Below are 20,643 nucleotides of genomic sequence, written 5' to 3'. Positions count from 1 at the left end.
TCATTATATACATGTGTCTGTCTTTATATGATAGAAGATCAAACATTAAAGGTGATTCCAAACTTTTGAATTGTAGTGTTCATTCAGTGACATTTTTCAGTCAGCTCTCTTTTTTCATTTTATACTAATAAAAATATCTAAATAAGGTAAAGGAAAACAACTGTGTGGGCCCTATGAAAAAAGGGTCAAATGAAATGTTAAAGAAACTGCTTAGAAAAACAACTATCAGTTCTTTAACACTGGAGAAATGAAGTAGATAACTGACCGCTTGACTTCAGACCAAACACGACATCAGGTCCAGCTCCACCCCCCACCCCAACAGCACAACAAACTCCTCTTAGAAGGATCACACTTGCTCCTCCTGCTCAGACGTTGAGTTTCATTTCTGTGGAAGAGTACCTCCATTAGTTGCTTCACTGACGTAGGCGTAAAGGCAGGTTTTGGCATCAGTGCACACTATGGGCTTATGTAAGTAAAGAACTTTGCTCCTTTCTTTACACTGAAAATTTAATATTGAGTGAATTAACATTTCTTGTGTTTTTTCTTTTGAACAGTAACATTTGCAGCAGCAGCAGCAGGAGCAGGTGGGCTATACATGTGCTGATTTGCCTTTGTTTCAATCTTTAAAACTATGTGTTTTGTACAGAAGATTTTCCAAACCAGCAACATTTCCTAATCCAGGACACGGTTGTCCTGGTTTTTGTGCTTAAACTGATTTTCATAAACTGATATGGCTTTGGAAACATACATTACATAAAGTAATAAAAAACAATTATTCTAAAATATGGAGTACACCAAATGTATTTGATCAGCCAAGGCACGTTTGTCGTCTGAAGTTTGCTTTTTGGTTTTACGCTGCAGCTACAAGACATTAAGATGTCGGTCAAAGTAAACAAATGAAATACACTGTGATTCAGTGATATTCTATGATAATAAAACATGAAAACTTCAAAGGAGTGAATACTTTTTATCACATACCTCAAACTGTGCTGAGTCATAATCTCAAAATAATTGTAGATTCCTGGTGAATCCTGTGATCTGTGTCGGAAATCATTAAGCCAATTCACATTAGATGGCAAAACCAATAAACATGTCTTGGCTAATCAGCAAAATCTTTGGTAAGAGTATATATTTGAACTTTTGATACAAACTATTACTTTCAAAGGACACTGGCCACACTGGAAAACATAACCATTGCAACATATCCTTGCTCTTCTCCTAAAGGGGTGCCATCAGAGTACCCAGAGTGGGGTTACAGCTTAAAGGCTAGGAAAATCCGCTTCTGATGATTCATCTTAACTTCTGAAAAAAATACAAGCTTACATACACGAGGGCAGACTATGTGAAATGTTTTATTTAATTTTTTCCCATTGGCACAACAGGAAGTCAACAAATTACGTGCTAGTTTTAGGCTGAGGTGCGCTTTCTTGATGGCTAACTGAGAGTAATTGAGCTAAACTGCATTCTTGTTTGTTTGCCTGTGCTGTTTTCAAGCTGGAGCCATTGCAGTAACTCCAGCTGTGATAGCCGCAATGGGATTCACTGCGGGTGGAATAGCAGCAGGGTCCGTGGCCGCCTCAATGATGTCCTCCGCGGCTGTGGCTAATGGTGGAGGGGTGGCAGCTGGCAGTATTGTTGCCATCCTGCAGTCTATTGGTAAGATGTCGATGTGTTTTTTCTACAATGTAGTTTTCTCACCTTTCTAGATATCTTAAGCCAAATGCAAATCATCTAGTCTCTTATTGGACAGTCATCACTTTTGTTTTAAGTTATTAAAATGAACTAGGGGCGGCATGGTGGCGTGGTGGGTAGCGCTGTCGCCTCACAGCAAGGAGGGCCTGGGTTCGATTCCCCGGCCGGGTGACCGGGTCCTCTCTGTGTGGAGTTTGCATGTTCTCCCCGTGTCTGCATGGGTTTCCTCCCACAGTCCAAAGACATGCAGTCAGGCCAATTGGACATGCTAAATTGCCCCTAGGTGTGAGTGTGTCTGTGTCTGTCTGTCTGCCCTTTGATGGACTGGCGACCTGTCCAGGGTGTATCTTGCCTTCTGCCCGAAGACTGCTGGGATAGGCTCCAGCACCCCCCCCCCCCCCCCCCCCCCCCCCCCCCCCCCACTGTAGTCCATCTGTTTCTTTGCATACTTTGTTAGCCCCCTTTTACCCTGTTCTTCGACGGTCAAGACCCCCATGGGACCACCACAGAGCAGGTATTATTTGAGTGGGGGATCAGGACTGCAGTGGCACTAGTGTGAGTTGCGCTGGTATGAAATGGATCAGACACAGCAGTGCTGCTGGAGTTTTTAGTGTCCACTCACTGTCCACTCTATTAGACACTCCTGCCTTGTTGGTCTACCTTGTAGATGTAAAGTCAGAGACGACAGCTCATCTGCTGCTGCACAGTTTGTGTTGGTCATCCTTTAGTCACAGGACGCTGCCCACAGGACACTGTTAGCTGGATATTTTTGGTTGGTGGACTATTCTCAGTCCAGCAGTGACACTGAGGTGTTTAAAAACTCCAGCAGCACTGCAGTGTCTGATCCACTTGTACCAGCACAACACACACTAACATGCCGCCACCAGGTCAGTTTCATAACACATTTTAGATTAAGCCTCAAAACAAATCTCAAAGCTATTGTACAAAACAAGAATCAGGCAACATATCTTTAATTATTTTGTATTATAGCTTTTCGTGAGGGAGGTTTTATAGGCAGTAAATGCTGTACATGTCTGGCTCCTACTACCACCACTGTGAACAGTTCTCACTAGGTACATTCCTCTGGAATGTCACATTTAACAGCTGAATGACTTACTGATTTAATTCTGTAGAGGTTTTGACAAAATGGGGTTCAAAGCTGGGGTGCAAGTTCAAAGGCCCAGTATATATAGGAAGTTCAGCCTTGTCAACAGATGTTTCAGACTGCAGAGCTGTCTGAATGTGGAACAGGTTTTGAAATGCAGTTGATGATCTGCAAGGACACTTTTCCTATTGTTTAGGGGCAGCCGGGTTGTCTACCACTGGGACAGCAGCCGTGGCATCTGCAGGAACTGCTATCGGCACAGCCATCGGGTTGTTGCTGTAACAATATCCTCCTCTGATCAGCTCTGTTTTCAAGTATGAAACCCTTTCTGTTAAATTCTGATGTTATGCACTTTGTTCCTTTATAATTCTGAATCTCCCATAATTATTTCCCTGTTCTTCTGAGTTTCTCATTTTTGCTTCCACAGCAACATGCTCAGAAGAAATTTGAAGTTGAGAAAATGCACTAATACACTATCTGCCTTAATCTTAAAAAGCTTACTGAAGTTAGCTTTCATCTACATGAAGGAAAAAGTACTCTGTTGCACAGAACGCTTGCTTCACAAATAAAATGTTCATGGCTATAAAATGGTTTTGAAAATGTCTCCTTATTTCACTTTTCAGCATATTTTTTGTATGTTGTGATTTACTCAATGAGCAAACTTAACTAGGTTAAAGGGCTCATATCCTCCATTTTTCTTATATACAATAAGGTTAAACTATTAACATTTGTGTTGTTTTATATACTGTACCTTTAAGACTCATATGTCTGAGCCCTGTTCTGGCTGCTTTGTATTACTCCTCATTCTAAGCAGTCTGTGCTAAAACGCTCCTGATAAGTTCAGAATCAATGGGCGGATCTAAATGTGTTGTTGTTTTTTTTGTGACATCACAAAAACTATTCAAAACGGGTTATTTTGCAGCTTAGTTTTCCCAGATATGGAGTGTGGAGAGGATGGTGTCTTTGAACCTTCAATGATGTTTACATACTACGTCAATCTCTTATTTCAAGGAAGTGAGGAAAATTCAGTTTTCCCTGATACAGGCCCTTTAATGATGACAAAAAGTACTGACGACTGGACAACAGATGCCTGAAGTGGACAGTGAGAGTAGGGACGTGTCTTGGCTCCTCGTTTTATTCCTGAACTTGGAGGGTAAAGCTGGCGAGTTTCGATTCTGCAGGACAGCAGAAGGAGTCTACTAACAATTAGAGCCGGTTTACAGGGAGCCTGGCTGCTTCCTATCCATGGTATTGAAGGGTAAACAGAGCTAAACAACGTACAACGTAAAAACAGTAGACGTTTCTATTACAGCAGTGGTTACCGCTTGGTAATGCTGACCAATCGGCACGCAGTAGCAGTAATGCCAACCAATCAGCATTTAGCAGCAGTAATGCCAACCAATCAGCATTCAGCAGCAGTAATGCCAACCAATCAGCATTTAGTAGCAGTAATGCTAACCAATCGGCACACAGTAGCAGTAATACTATGTTTTACTGCCCAAAACCCATTTGTTCCTTTAAAAAAGGAAATATACAGATAGGTTTTCTTTGATCTTTTAGTGAAATATTATTCTACTTTCTGAAATTAACACAAGGTCCCAGACAAGCGGTTAAAACCTTTTTTGTCTGTAGTCGTTCAGCACCATTCACCCCATTCACTGGGGACTCACTCGCGGGCGCCCTCTGGCGTTTAACTGTCGTGCTTTATTTCCCGGGAGGAATAAGAGATGGCCCGGCTCCGTACCGCATATTTTAGGTAGCGCTCTGTATGAAACTGTAGGTCGGATATTTTGATGCCCTAAATTAGCCATTTAGAAAACGCCACCAGCAGTGAAATCTATTGGCAGGATCATTTTGATAGCTTAAATCTCCTTATCAGAAGACGTTACCAGCATTAAAATAATAACTAGGGTTTATAGTTAACAAGTAATGCATTCAAGCTGAATCTGTACTCAATGACCACTAAGAACACAATAAAACGTCTAAACCATTAGTACGCTGTAGTAATGCTGTGCGCATGCTCAGTGAGACTAAGAGCGCGTCTCTGAAATGAACGGAACTCTTGCGCCCTCCGGCGGTTACAGGCTGCTGGTGTGGTGGAGGTCAGAGGGTGGACTGTGATGGCTGCCTCCTGTCAGAGAGCATGTAGAGCACAGTAGTGATCACAAACTTTCTGTATTTTGTGTTTTGCTCAAGATGGGCGGGAAAATATAAGCACCGTTTCGCTTCTGTTGCTGGAAAACCGTCTGCGCCGTGGATTCAGCGAGGTAACGTGAACGGTTAACGTCAGCGGGCAGATTCATTTAGGCTTCGCGTTGTTTAGCGAGGATAGTGAGCTGGTAAAAACGCCAGAAAGAGCGGAGGGATGCGGTGAAATGAACGAATAAATCTGTTTTAGCGGTTTAACTTTACTCAGCTGTTCGTACAAGAATCGGTAGAACAGTTGAGAGTTCAAAACAAGCCGCACATTTCACCCTGTAAACTAGGAGTTAAAACCTGGTACATTTCCGCGCTTTAAAAAGGTTATTCAGGGTTGTTGAGTAAAGGGAATGGTTCTGTTTAGAGACCCGAGTTCTGTATAGAACCGCTTCGTGCTCACATGCTTCTTCAGATTGATCGTTACAGTCGTTCATCCCAACAGTAGCAGAGCCCTTTTGGTGCTGCGAGCTAAGCTAGCTACCATTTTCAAAAAGGCTGTATAGAGAACCTTAAGGAACACATTCTCTGTCAATCTGAAGAACCATTTAAGCATGAAAGAACCCCTGAGAAGCAGAGAGACACCATCCTTTTGCGTAACAGAAACATTCACGGTTCATTTTTACGTCTCCAACCTCTTTTTATGCCTCTGTTGTGTTGCTGTGCCTTTAAGACTGACTATATGATACGAGACGTGATCTGATTGGCTGCTCCATTGTGCCTCATTCAAAAACAGTCAGGGCTGAAACTCCTCTTATTGCTTCAGTGGGTTGTGGGCGGGGCAGCAGGCTGAATATGCAGATCTGCGAAATCATAAAAACAATCAATTCAGAATGGCCCATTTTTGCAGCCTAGTTTCCACATTTTCCACACAAATTGAAGGCAATTACTTTTGATGTGAGCCCTTTAAGCTGTAAAGTAGAAATATCAATACATCACATTTAAGATCATGGGTAGATGATTCTTTTACTTTGACTGTAGATTTCAAATGAGTGTCTGTACTAGGAGCCATGCTGTTACATATTTCAGCTTGTGAAATGTGTAGAGAGCCATTTTTCATTTCATGCCTTCACACACTATTTTGCAGCTGTTTCACGCGATGGCATTAAGCTGCTTTCGGGTCTGTGGTCGATATGGATTTCTCCCGGGATGCCGTGGATTTGCCACGGCTGGCAGTGCGGCTCCAAAGAGGAGAGAGCCGACAGACGACAGGCCAGTCTTCCAGTATGTAGGTGAACACAGAAAGCCCAGGGAAAAGGTATTCGTGTGGGGCTTCAGCTGCACAGGAGCATTAGGAATCCCCAGCTTTGTGGTTCCGGACAGTGGCAGGAAAAAGCCCAGAAGATATCAGCTCACTCCTTACCGCCTGGAGACAGAACAGAAGGTAGTATTTTGGTCCTAAACTGTAGGATGCTAAGGGATGTGAAACTGATATTGTCTGTGATGCTGCGTTGTCACATCACTTATCACAGTAAAAGAGGTGTGTTTCTTGTTGAAGAGAGCCTTTTAGAAATTCAAGGTGATTTCTGTGTATTTTAAAAAATTTAAAGGGCCCACGTCTTAAAAACGGGCTGTTTTCACTGCAAAATTTCATATATTAACTGTCAAGTGAAATGCATGTTTTGAAGGTTGCAGTGAATATAGTAGGTGAAACTGCTTTATTTTTTAAAAAGTGTGGAAAATTCATTTTTCACAGTTTGGGGACTTTAATGGTTAAGATGTGGATATCCTCTTCAGAGCATTAAGGTGTGAAATGCTCTCTTCTTGAGAAACATGCTGAGTCAGAGTTGTTCACAGTAGTGGCTCACAGGAAGCTATCAAATGAAACGGTTATAAATTTGTTGTCTGGTGCCCAAGATGTTGTTTTATGTCAGTGCTTCGTGCTTAAAGGGCCGATATCATGGAAAACAGAATTTTCCTCACCTGTTAAAGTTTCTAAATTTATTGTTCACACCACAGTTCATATGGTCCATACATGTAATCAAAGTTGCAGAAACGGCCTGTTTTGATTTCACTGTATTTGTGATGATTTACACACATCCACCTATTGAGACTACAGCATTTTGTCCCTGCCCACTCATGCTGAAGTTATATGGAAGGTTTCAGCCCAGACTGCTTCTTGAATCAGGCACAGTACAGGACAGCCAATCAGACTAGAGCTTAAAGGCACAGCAACAAAAACAGCCTGAGGAATTCTTTGAGACACAGAGAGATTATGTAAAAAATGAACACAAATGTAATAAGTGGATAAAATAAAAGAAACATGTAGGATATGGGCGTCTTAAACATATTTTCAATACATTCATTGTGCAGAGGTACATTAATAAGGTGTTCATAGGAAATATTGTACACAAATAAACCACATCATTATTACATTGGCATAATCAACATATACTGTAAAAAGGAGACGTGTAGGTTCAGTGGTCATTTGGGTAGTAGATAAAATGGTTGTTATCACCAGATGTCTGAGTTTGTGGCAAAGTTTCTCTACAGTAAAACTTAAATATAATTAGTGGTGTTCTCTCTCAACATGCCCTGTGTTTGTATTTGAAGCTGCAATTTTGATATTTTATGTGTTTTTTCTCTGTAGATCTCTTCAGCAGCCTGTGGTTATGGCTTCACATTATTGGCGTCTAATACTAAAGATCTCACCAAAGTATGGGGCATGGGCCTTAACAAGGACTCTCAGCTGGGCTTTCAACGCACTCAACATGACCGCAGTAAGACACTGCTTACTTTTGCTACAGAAGGATACTGTCAGTTTCCACATCGTCTGTTCCACATTCAGACTGTGCAGAAAGTTAGTTGGAAGTCTGTCTGGGTCATTTTTTGCCTGTATTTTCTTTGTTTCACTAAGCACATCTAGTTCCTTTGCATGCTTGCGTGTCTTTTCACGCTGTCAAAGGAATATGTCAAGGAGAATGTTTGGCTTGTGACACTCACAGTCCGAAGAACAGAACAGAGTATACTGAAGTCCTTTCTGGCATTAGGGTTAATCTGTAGATCTAGGCAAGAGGAAAAGGGAGGAGAAAATGTGAAGATAAAACATCCATGACAAGAGAAATAATCTAGGTAGGGCTTAGGGAGCAGATTTTTTTTTGACAGATCTAATATTCGCTATAGCGTATTATGTAGTCATGCCCAAAGCCCCTCGATCATTTTCATTTCAACAGCAGTTACAAATAACAACTGTTTTTTTCCCCATTTTTAATTATCAGGAGAAATTGTGAAATAAAGAATATTTTAGAATAATAACAAATAATTCATGTAACAAGGTTGGATAAAAATGAATCTCTGGCCATAGGATGCATGTGGCACATCTGCGAATGGAAACTGAATTCCAGCTCAATTTCAGTCTACACTTTATGGCCTAAAGTATGGGGACACCTGACCATCACACCTATATGAGTTTGTTGGACATCCCATTTCACAACCATGGGCGTTAGTGTGGAGTAGCTACTCTTTTTGTGGCTATAACAGCCTCAACTGTACTCCACTCCATTGCTGTGAAGGCTTTCCACAACATTGTGAAGTTTGTCTCTGGTCCCCATTCAGGCAAAAGAGAATTTATGAGGTCAGGCTCTAATGTTTGATGAGACGGCCTGGGCTAGTCTTCCCTAAACTGTTGCCATAAGTTTGGAAGTGTATGTGCAAAATGTTTTTATATGCTGTAGCATTAACAGGACCCTTCTCTAGAACTAAAATGCCCAGGCCAATTTTGGAAAAACAATCCCAGACCATAATCCCTTCTCCACCAAACTTTACTGTTGGCACTATGCATTCTGCTAGGTATTCTTCTGGCATCCTCCAAACCTAGATTTGTCCGTTAGACCTCCAGATAAGGAGGCGTGATTCACTCCAGTTAACACATTTTCCAGTGGTGCCATGCTTTACACCAATCCAGCTGACGCTTGCCATTGCACATAGTGATCTTAGGCTTATGTGCTGCTGCTCAGCCATGGAAACCCAATTAATACAGTTCTCCATGCAGAATTATTGTGCTGATGTTGCTTCCAGAGGCAGTTTACAGTCTGTGTTGAGTAATGCAATGTCTCAGCACTCTGCAGCTCTGCTCTGTGAATTTGCATGGTCTGCCACTTCATGAAGCTGCCTTTGCTCTTGGATGCTTTCATTTAACAATATAATAATAACACTTACAGTTGACTGGGAAAGATCTAGCTGGGCAGACATTTCACAAACTGACATGCGTTCTATTGCATCCTATGACAGTTTTGCATTTTAAGTCACTGAGCTCAATGAATCATTCTGTTGCTACTGTTTGTCTGTGGAGATTGCATGCCTGTATGCTTGATTTTATACATCTATAAGCAGTGGGTGTGTGAAACACCTGAACTCTGTAATTAAGAGGGATGTTCACATTCTTTTGGACATATAATGTACTTCTGCTTGAGTACCACTTGATGGCAGGCTCAAGCTCTAAGTACATAAGAGTACATCATTATTGGTAGTAAACTTCTTTAGCAGATTCAAGCTTTACGAGGCTTCTCTAGCAGTACTTTTCTAATCTATTTGTCAAGCTTAATATAGTCCTTAGTAATTTTTAATCCAGTCTTAGAAAGTGCTGATGAATAAGCCATTTATTTGATGTGTTTTTTCTGTGTCCCTGTAGACAAAAGTTATGATTATGTGCTGGAGCCCTCCCCTGTGTCTCTGCCGTTGGCTAATCCTCAGGAAACGCGTGTCTTGCAGGTGTCCTGCGGCCGAGCGCACTCTCTGGTACTCACAGACTCTGAGGGAGGTAAGGAGAAACCTCAGAGCACAGGTCATTTTTAGACTCCTTGGTTATTTTATCAGGTACAATTTTTGTATAGGTGCACTTTACTCATCCATTACATTCACAAACAGTAGACCATCTTTACCTCTCAAAGTATTTTGATGTTGGACACTTCTTCAACACAGGAGTGATACCAACATGCAAGTGTCCAGAGGGTGCTTGAGCCCAGAGTGCCCTCTTGGTCAGCCAGATAAATGTTATGTGTTTTATGAGGCAATCCTTAAAGACCTTGGGGTTCCCCTCTGGTAAAATACTGAGATTTCACCAAAACCAATTTAAATGGAGCCTGGCTACTTGCTATTTGTCCCAATGTAACAAAAACACTAGAGGGCGCCTGCAAGCAAATCCTAAATGAATGGAGGTGAATGGCATGAACTGGCCCATTTATGTGGGAATTTCTATTAGTTTTGGAAAGTACCTTACTAGTGTCTTTCTGTTTTTCTGCAGCAAATGGTTTTTCGTTGACATGACACAGGCATTGCTAAATGCTGATTGGTTGTTAATAACAACTAATTAACTCATTGACTGAGTGGAGTGGTTGGCGCTTACTGACATGAGAAACATACCTAAGGCACTGTTATATAGTCCTATAACTGGAGTTCAAAAATATGACACCAGTGTTGAATTATTTATTTTCTGCTATGCTGTGTTAAGATGAGTGCATGTTTTTGTTAAAAATGATGAAACTTACTTTGTTTCTCAAAAATAACAGGAAATGAAAAAACGTCATAACTTTGAAAAGAAGTCAATAAAGCAGGATTTTTTCCAAGTTATTTTGGACTATTTCTGTAGCTCTATTTTATGAAAACAACATAAAGGACAAAATACATATACACTATTTTGTTCATTGGCCTTTTTGTCCTTGAGGCCCTGCACCCTAAACATATGCACAGGCCTTGTAGTGGCATGCCAATAAGTGTAGGTAGAAGGTACTTAATAAAACTAGCAAGTCTGTGTATATGGATAGAGGCTAATGATTCTAGGTCAGCAATTTTGTATAGTTTATCCTTTTGACGAATCAGTTTTTTGTTTAATTATGTGTTGAAAATGCAGTAGCCCAATCGGGAGACCTGACGATCCAACCTTTTTTGTCTTTCCTTAACTTCTCCCTGCAGTGTTCAGCATGGGGAATAATGCCTACGGCCAGTGTGGAAGGAAGATAGTTGAGGATGAAGTTTACAGGTTTGTCTCTTGCCTTCAGCTCCACACTGTGTTCAGAATAAGCAGATGTGAAGCAGCACTTGACGTCACAGGGATGGCTCCTTCCCAGCTTAATTATCCAAGACAGCTTAAGAGGAGATGAATCACACATTTGACTCATACTGGAAAGTGAGCTGTGATTGTGCTTTAGGGACGGCCTGAATAAACACAGGATGCTTAACATAGTGCTGTGCAGATTCACCAGCCTGTTTATATTCTCTCATTCTCTTTAAATACAGTTTTTACTGTAACCAAAAAGTTCACTGTTTCCGTATATTGTAAGTCCCCTTTTTTAACATTGTAAATTTCATAGTTGTTTGCAAATTGGTTTTAAAGTGTTATTTAAGGTGTTCATCCATTTCTATGCATAATGCATCAGGTTTGAGAGGTTGATAAAAATGTTAATGTCTTTTCATAGAGAACTTGGAGACTCTTCAGAAGTTGACAAATACTTTACTTGTGTTTGTTTTTCTTCTAATGAGAGATTGCAGTAGTGCGTACCTGGTTCATGAACGATCAATAACCAGTTCACCCTCCTGAAAGTGACCTGGGAGTGTTACAAGTGACAAACTCCAATATGTATAATCAGATTGTAGTCTTCCTTGCATGTCCACCGCATGTCCTTTGGTTGCCAGAACACGAATCACATGTTAGTACACTGACCATGTAGGGGTAGCCCTCCTCTCAGATTTACGAGCTTAGATATTGTTGGTTTACCATTATGTAACAACTGTAACAAGTTAACAATAGTTATGCTGTATTATAGGAGACAGGTTTAAATGAAAGTGCAATATAAACAATAAAAAAGATGTTACCTAAATGTCTGTTAAAAGCTTGAACTCTCCATGTTTAATGAAACTGTTCTGCGAAAAAACAAATTTACACAATTTTCCACATATAATCAGGTACCCAAGACATGTTTGCAGTCCAAATTTAGTTTCTTTAATTTTGAACTGAGCTCCATGGTTAACGTTGCTAAGAAACACTGTATACTCACCCAAATAGCCCAAATCATTCCCTGTAAAAAATACATCCCCAAAAACTTACCTCAGCTTGTTCAAATTACATCCAGGTCTTCATTAAGCCTCATTCCTGTGCTCTTTCCAGTGGCAACCATCTTGTCCACAAGATAGAGGTCTTTGACAGCCGAGTCATTCAGGTGGGTGGATGTATGCATGCATATATAAATACATACATACATGTATTTCCTTAATGACAATACAGTGGGTTGCAAAAGTATTCATACCCCTTGAACTTTTCCATATTTTGTCACATTACAACCACAAACATAAATATATTTCACTGGAATTTAATGTGAAAGACCAACACAAAGTGGTATACAATTGTGAAGTGGAAAGAAAATTATACATGAATCAAAACATTTTTTACAAATAAAAAACTAATAAGTGTGACGTGCAAAAGTATTCAGCCCCCCTGAGTCAATACTTTGTGGAGCCACCTTTTGCTGCAATTACAGCTGCAAGTCTTTTAGGGTATGTCTCCACCAGCTTTGCACATCTAGTGACTGAAATTCTTGCCCATTCCTCCTTGCAAAACAGCTCAAGCTCAGTCAGATTGGATGGAGAGCGTTTGTGAACAGCAGTTTTGAGATCTTGCCACAAATTCTCAATTGGGTTTAGGTCTGGACTCTGACTGGGCCATTCTAACACATGAATATTCTTTTTTTTAAACCACTCCATTGTAGCTCTGGCTTTATGTTTAGGGTCGTTGTCCTGCTGGAAGGTGAACCTCCGCCCCAGTCTCAAATCTTTTGCTGACTCCAACAGGTTTTCTTCCAAGATTGCCCTGTATTTGGCTCCATCCATCTTCCCATCAACTTTGACCAACTTCCCGGTCCCTGCTGAAGAGAAGCACCCCCAGAGCATGATGCTGCCACCACCATATTTGACAGTGGGGATGGTGTTTTCAGAGTGATGTGCAGTGTTATTTCTCCGCCACGCATAGCGTTTTGCATTGTGGCCAAAAAGTTCTATTTTGGTCTCGTCTGACCAAAGCACCTTCTTCCACATGTTTGCTGTGTCCTCAACATGGCTTCTGGCAAACTGCAAACGGGACTTCTTATGGTTTTCTTTTAACAATGGCTTTCTCCTTGCCACTCTTCCATAAAGACCACATTTGTGTAGTGCACGACTAATTGTTGTCCTGTGGACAGTTTCCCCCACCTGAGCTGTGGCTCTCTGCATTTCATCCAGAGTCACCATGGGCCTCTTCGCTGCCTCTCTGATCAGTGATCTCCTTGTTCGGCCTGTAAGTTTAGGTGGACGGCCTTGTCTTGGCAGGTTTACTGTGGTGCCATACTCTTTCCATTTCCGGATGATGGATTGAACAGTGCTCCGTGAGATGTTCAAAGCTTGGGAAATTTTTTATAACCTAAGCCTGCTTTAAACTTCTCCAAAACATATTCCTAACCTGTCTGGTGTGTTCTTTGGACTTCATGATGCTGTTTGCTCCCCAATATTCTCTTAACCAACATCTGAGGCCGTCACGGAGCAGCTGTATTTGTACTGAGATTAGATTACACACAGGTGGACCCTTTTGAGTCATTAGCAGTCATCAGGCAACTTCTGAATGCAATTGGTTGCACTCAGGGAAAAGGGGGCTGAATACTTTTGCACGTCGCACTTATTAGTTTATTTGTAAAAAATGTTTTGATTCATGTATAATTTTCGTTCCACTTCACAATTGTATACCACTTTGTGTTGGTCTTTCACATTAAATTCCAGTGAAATATATTTATGTTTGTGGTTGTAATGTGACAAAATATGGAAAGGTTCAAGGGGTATGAATACTTTTGCAACCCACTGTATATCCAGAATTTTAATTTGGCCAAAATGAATGCATAACATTATTTTGCTAAGTATTTTAGGTCTAACATTCCAAAATTCATGCAGTTGAATCACCACTTTAATGCATTTTTACACCCCTAAAAGAATGTTTTAGTGAAAAGTCTGTTTTGCACAATCTTTGAATCTTTCTTTTTTCCAAATTTTACTTCTTTGTTTTTTTCTTTTTTTTCTTAGAGCTGTAGCAATGAAGTTAACATTGCTAAGACATTACAACTCAGTAGACATAAATTATTATACATTAAGGTCTATTTAGAACACAGTATGACTTACTGTGTCTATGAAAATAAGTGGGAGTGCTGACCATAATAACGTTAGCCACACCACTCCAGTTCTGAACTAAAGAACCAGAACTATTTCTTTAATATGTCATATAAACAAATCATAGTAATAATAATAATAATAATAATAATAAAACTAACTTTTGAGTTGTTCCTTGATAGGGACGTTTCTGCTCATTCTGTGGAAGCCACTGTAGGTAAATAAACCGTCATGTGTCACCCGCTCTGCTAGGTGGCGTGTGGGCAGGACCACAGTTTGTTCCTGACAGAGACTGGCTCAGTGTACGCCTGTGGATGGGGGGCAGATGGACAAACAGGTCTGTGTGATGAGTGTCATCCTCTCTCGCTCTCTCTCTCTCGCTCTCTCTCTCCTTTCTCAGACACCTGCTCCTGAGGCTTCACATGCTGTCCAGACTGGTCTATGATTACAATAAGCACAAAGTTATTAGTGTTAACAAGGAGCATGGGTGGAGTTCTAAGAAATGACTCAGCTGTTTGTCCTCAGGTCTCGGCCATCACAACAAGACTGCACTCCCTGTTCTAGTGCGGGGGGACCTGGCAGGGGTCAAAATTCAGCAGGTGACCACGTATGGAGACTGCAGCTTAGCTGTGTCCACAGATGGCCAACTGTTTGGCTGGGGCAACTCTGAGTACCTGCAGCTTGCCTCAGTCACAGAGGCAACACAGGTAAGGCCACAGGGTCCAAAGAGATGTCCCTTATAGCTGTTCTTTAACTAATCTGTAGGAAATCTGTCATCTTGTGAGCTGAGAATATTCTGTTCACTCTCCTTTTGTTTTGATTTTGATTGCTTGTTGCATCATTATAGCACTTTTGCTGTTTCCATTTGTCACGTTCACTCACTTTATTGTATCTTATATCTACATTCACTCTCCATTTTATCACATGTATTTACAGTATACATGCATTTCATTCTCAGCACTGCAGTAACACTGACATGGTAGTGACCTGCTAGTAGTTCAGTGTACTGGACTAAGAAATGGCCACCAACCATTATTTAGATCTATTGCAGTGTTCTAAAAATAAACCTTACCTGGTCTCTACTTCTTGTTGACTGATTGTTTTCAGGAGTCAATAATGTTGATTTAAAAAAAAATTGATGGCAACAAATCATGTTATTGCTTAGTTGGCTTGATAAACGTTTGCACTTTCCGTTTACATCATGCAACAGAAAGAGGGAAATACAGATTGTGGAGACTGCAGTGCAATAAACCCCCCAAAAACTATGAAAACACCACTTTAAAGCTGCAGAATGTAAGTTTGGGGGATTTGGGGGCCTCTCTGGCAGAAATGTGCAATTGTATGCAATCTGTAATTTTGTAATCTGAGTTGTGCTTCAGGCCCCTTCCCCAAGCAGATGAATCTGATGATGGCCTGATCACCATTATTTAAGGTGACCACAGTTATTGAAAGCAGGCAACACATTTAGCGAGAAATCTAATGGATCGTACAAAAACAATTAAAGTTCTAATTTCTGACTTGCTGCTATAACACCTTTAGAGGGCAGCAGTGAGTCATGTTTGTTTATTTGAACTCAAGCTGTGCCTGTCATCAGTTGGTAACTACTAAGTACAGGTAGTAATAATTTATATTCCAATAAAATGTTAGCTAAAACACCATGATTGTGACCTAGTAACTAGTCAAATGTTAAAAAATAGACAGATCACCACCCAGAAACTACACACCAACAGCATTATACTAAATAATACAGCATTTAACCAAAATGAATTATAAGCATCTGGGGACGTTAACCCCTGATGTCTTGCCTTTGATAATTTGCCGCTAAATATTAAAATTAGCACTAGACTGCACGTTTGGTCTTTTAAACAAATGTCTTTATTACTGACAAGAAGAACCAAAAGATTTTAATGTAATTCTTAGAATCCTGTCACACATCAGAGAAACGCCTGACAAGAAACTAGAAATAATTTCAAAATCATTAATTTGTTTGATGTGTGTCTCTCTCTCTCTCTCTATATATATATATATATATATATATATATATATATATATATTTTTTTTTTTTTTTTTTTTTTTTTGATGTGTGTGTGTGTGTGTATGTATATATATATATATATATATATATATATATATATATATATATATCTTATTTCCATAACCTCATCAATGCGTTCAGAGTAATAACATTTTTAACACGTGTTTCCTTTTATTTCTCTTCTAGAAAGTGAGATTCCGTGCAAGTCAGGAACACAAATGAACAGCAATAATATTGCAAACATAACTTCTTCATAGACATTTTTAAACCTGGCTTACCTTTATAGGCAGTGCTGACCATGAACTACACCCGAACACACACCCATTCCATCAGTAATACACTGCTGGGTATGTTAACTGCTATCAGTTGTGAACAATGCAGATGAAGGACACCAAATCATTTTCCTTTACCAGTTCCAACAAAATCCCAGTTTAGCAGGAGACCAGCTCTGAAGTTGAATTCCCTGTTTTGGTGCAGATCGTCGTAAAATCACATTCACGTCAGTAATGAACTAAACCACAGTTTGCTTGTATACGGACCGGGAACTATGATAATTGGAGATCCACAGTCCATTTATTTTATATAGATCTGAGCACGGGTGGTGTTTACATCTGTCATAATGAAGAATTGCCTACCATCAGAATAATACCTGCTCAGCGGTCATAAAGGTGGATTACTTTCTGTCCTTGTTGGACTACAGGGTGAACCTGTGTGGTAAATGGACGATGAATGTAGATACATGATAGATACCCACTAAAGTGATCCAGCGTGTGTACTGATTATTGAGTGACTTTTCTTTCCTTGCAACATTGAGGTATGAGTGGTTTGTAGTGATTTGAAATGTAAGAGTTAAGAAATACTTTGCTAAATTACTTTGTATTAAAACAGTGGATAAAGTATTCTGATCTAAATTGAATCACTGCTAATGTACATGGTGAATAATACTTTTAGTTACTATTCCTTTATGAAGAAGGTAGATGTAAATAGAGAATGTGGTCATTCTCATTTAGTGCCATGCAGTGTTCTCTACATGGCATCTATTGCTTCCTTGCTTTTTCTTTTGAACAACTGTACAAGTTTCAGATCAGCTGTCTCTTCCATGTGCTCTACAGATCAGCTCTCCACAGCTGCTTCCACTGAAGGGGGTGGGAAAGGTGACGCAGGCTGCGTGCGGGGGAACCCAGGTCGCTGTACTCAACGGTGAGCTCTGCCCTTCCTCTCCTTGTGGGTGCCTGTGTGTTAGTAAAGAATTTGCTGTGGAGAAAATTGTTGAACATCTAATAAGCTACTTGCTTAATTGGAGTGCTTTTTTGCAAGCTATAAACTGCACTAATCTTCAAAGGCTTCTGAGATATTGTTGCTGCCATGGTTACCAGTTGTTTCAGGGCTATGAAAGACATGTATGCTTTGAGCTAACATCTGTCATGCAAAATGGCCTTTAAGCACTAAACAAGATATAAAGTGCCAGTATTTACACACACATCAAATACACCTCGTGTATTGTGGTTTCTTGTTAGGCTTCCATATAATGTAATGATATAATTCGATTTAATCTCAATGCATGTCAGAAACTTACCAAGACAGAAATGTTCACAGCGGTGTTGATGGGTAAAAAAATTTAAAAAACAGACATCTGAAAAGTTTAATCCTTCTAAAAGCTCCTTCTCAGGACGTTTTGACATGCAATGGATATGAATAAGCTGAATGATGCCTGCCATTACATCATCGCACCATTATCAACATTACATATTAAAATCAGAAGGCATGTGTAGGTTTACTGGTTGTTTTGTGGAAAATAAAATGCCTAAATTTGCACTATAACCTGGTTCATATCACCACTACTGTAAAGAAACCGGACCCTGTACGTTTCTCCATTTTTACATCAGAACTGCTCTGAATGATTTTGTTTACATCTGAATGATTGTAGCTATGAACAATTCTGAATTGAACAGAACACTGAAAAATCAGTGTCCCCTTTAATTGAAACATGTAACGAAAGCGTTTTACTTGCAGAGGATGGAGAGGTGTTTGTGTGGGGTTATGGAATCCTGGGAAAAGGGCCTAATCTGTCCGAGTCTGAAATCCCAGAGAAAGTGCCAGCTACGCTTTTTGGGAGGTCAGAGTTCAGTCCTACAGTAAAAGTCTCCCAGATCCGCTGTGGACTCACGAACTTTGCAGCTATCACAGGTAAGCATTAGACTTCTAGCTGTTCCCTGTATTTCTGTGATGTATTTTTTCCTTTTCAGTTGTTCATGGTTGGTTGGATTAAGCCAGTTCTGTCCAGGGCTGGTGTGACTGCAGGTTTTCATACTAACAAAGCAAGAGATCACGTAATTAACTGTTGGCTGAAATCAGTTGATTAAAGAAGTGGACTCAGGTGTGCTTCTACTTTTTTCTTTTAAAGATCATGGCGAGTTGTTTGTCTGGGGCAAGAACGTGAGAGGATGTCTGGGAATCGGGAAACGAGAAGACCAGTATTTTCCGTGGCGGGTTAGTAGACTGCAGTTCTGATGTACAGTGAGGGAAACATATTCAGACACTTTAGTTTTTTGTTTACTGTACTTCCAGTGCATATATCCACTTCATATTTACACAAATTTTGGCTTTGTATCTCTAAATATGAACAGTGTCCATTTAATATTCATAAGCATAAACAAAATATATTTTTAAAAATTCAATTGATCAGGTGGAAAAAGTATTCAGACACTATATTAAAATGCTTACATGTGAAGGTCCACACAATTGCTATTGGTTGAGAAGATTTCATACAACAAGCAGCAATCATAGTGAAGGTTAAAGAGCTTTCTAAAGTTCTCAAGGACAACATTAATAACCAAGTCTCAAATGGAAAAAGATCTAGCAAACCTTAAACATGTGCCAGTACAACTGACGATAATATGCAGTTAGAAGCTTCAGGGAATTACGTCCCCTGACTGGAGCACCAGATTTCTCTCAGACTAATGATACGGAAGATAAGAGAAGCAAGTAGTCAGAGTTGCACCACAGTCATCTCCATCCCTGCACCCCATGCAAAACTCCTCTGCTAAAAGGGAAGCACATTTAAGAAAAGATGTGCATCTGAAATTTGCATTGTAAGCGTTTAGACAAATCAGAATCGTTTTGTAACAAGCTCATCTGGTCAGACGGCACAAGAATAGAATTCTTTGGTGGTAATTCAGCTTCAGTATGATCCCAAGAACACCATACCTCCAGTGAAGTACAGTATCATGATGGGGAACTGCTTCTCTGCAGATGGTACTGGGGCATTACATGTCATTGAAGGAAACGAGAAGGGTGCAATGTACTGGTAGATGATAAATGACAACTTAATCACATCATAAAAGAAAGGGTGAAAAGATTCAAGTTTCAAGACAAAATGCAGCCAAAATGACTCAACACTGGTTTCTAAAAAGGTGAAGGTGCTTTCACGACCTAGCAAATATGCTGATTTGAATCCCTTTGGAAATAAATGGATCAGAGGAGCCTTTCTTGGGGATTTGAAGTTGATTCAATGGAATTGAACCACAGTGCTGCAAAAATGTCATTATTTCTTACCGTAGACATCGGTACGACTTTCCAACAGCAGCTTTGCAACAAAATACTAATGATTTTTTTTTACGATCAGTTTAGTTTTTAAAACATTTGTTTGTGCTTTTAAATACTTTTACAAATTCTGAAGAAAAAGTCACTGTGTGTGTAAATATGAAATAAACATATGCACTAGAATTATATTAAATAACAGAAACCAAAGTGTCTAAATACTGTATGTAAATAGTTTTCCAGATCTACAAACAGACTGCATATACAGAAAAGAATCTGCCTCATTAAACTTGTATTGCTCATCTTTTTCAGGTGACCGTACCGGGACATGTGGTGAATGTTGCTTGTGGAGTCGACCACATGGTGGCACTTGTCAAGTCAATCATTTAAGCCAAAGTTGTCCAACTGAGGGAAATCAAATTTCATTATTGATCCTACTGAGCTCCAGCATTGCTTGAGCTTGCACACGGCTAAGCATGCTCTGTGGAGCTCTTGTACTGCATGGCGTTCTAAATCAAGCAAGCCAAGAGTGTATCTACTTCAACTGGGAGATGCTGGGAAATGATGTATTTGCTCATCGCATGGCCAGAAAATAGCCAGAGACTGTGAGATCCATGACCGTTTGTGTATAGCAATGAACAGTAATACTAACGTTGCTAACAATGAATGAAAGAGTATAGCTGTCGGTTGCCGTTTTGAAGATGTCTTGCTCACTGGTATCTTTTCATTGTCAGCAACATCAGTGTATATAGTTGAGCTGTTCCTTGAAGTAGCACACTGATCACATCTCCTGCATGGACTGGAGTGGAAGCTGCTTATGTTGGGTCATATGTGCAGTACCTCAAAATGCTGTTTCAGGATGAGCTTTCTTAATGGGCCACGGTGATGTGAAGTTGCATGTTCCAGGGATAATTCTGATCCTGGATCAGTTGTTCAGTGCCACCTGACATGGGAT

At 40.1% G+C, this 20,643-nt stretch overlaps 2 protein-coding genes across 3 annotated transcripts; both read left to right on the top strand.

Moving 5' to 3' along the window:
* Positions 1–345: 345 nt before the first annotated feature.
* Positions 346–3,385, top strand: LOC108427290 (interferon alpha-inducible protein 27-like protein 2). Its single transcript, XM_017697340.2, has 5 exons — positions 346–468; positions 555–584; positions 1,495–1,656; positions 2,994–3,111; positions 3,225–3,385. Exons 1-4 carry the CDS (start codon positions 459–461, stop codon positions 3,077–3,079), a joined length of 288 nt encoding a protein of 95 aa, XP_017552829.1. The 5' UTR covers positions 346–458; the 3' UTR covers positions 3,080–3,111; positions 3,225–3,385.
* Positions 3,386–4,882: 1,497 nt separating this feature from the next.
* On the top strand, positions 4,883–20,272 carry rcc1l (RCC1 like). Of its 2 annotated transcripts, XM_017699258.2 has the most exons (12): positions 4,883–5,064; positions 6,081–6,377; positions 7,584–7,713; positions 9,624–9,752; positions 10,904–10,970; positions 12,096–12,147; positions 14,366–14,450; positions 14,639–14,820; positions 17,261–17,348; positions 18,162–18,335; positions 18,553–18,638; positions 20,001–20,272. In XM_017699258.2, exons 2-12 carry the CDS (start codon positions 6,093–6,095, stop codon positions 20,076–20,078), a joined length of 1,356 nt encoding a protein of 451 aa, XP_017554747.1. In that variant the 5' UTR covers positions 4,883–5,064; positions 6,081–6,092; the 3' UTR covers positions 20,079–20,272. The 2 variants fall into 2 exon arrangements, with proteins under 2 accessions (XP_017554747.1, XP_037389658.1); XM_037533761.1 differs by lacking the exon at positions 6,081–6,377.
* The last annotated feature ends 371 nt before the right edge of the window (positions 20,273–20,643 follow it).

The sequence above is a fragment of the Pygocentrus nattereri genome, chromosome 23 (assembly GCF_015220715.1).
Source record: "Pygocentrus nattereri isolate fPygNat1 chromosome 23, fPygNat1.pri, whole genome shotgun sequence".
Taxonomy (NCBI): Eukaryota; Metazoa; Chordata; class Actinopteri; order Characiformes; family Serrasalmidae; genus Pygocentrus; species Pygocentrus nattereri.
The sequence above is the reverse complement of the archived record's forward strand: the minus strand, read 5'-3'. Positions and strand labels throughout refer to the sequence as shown.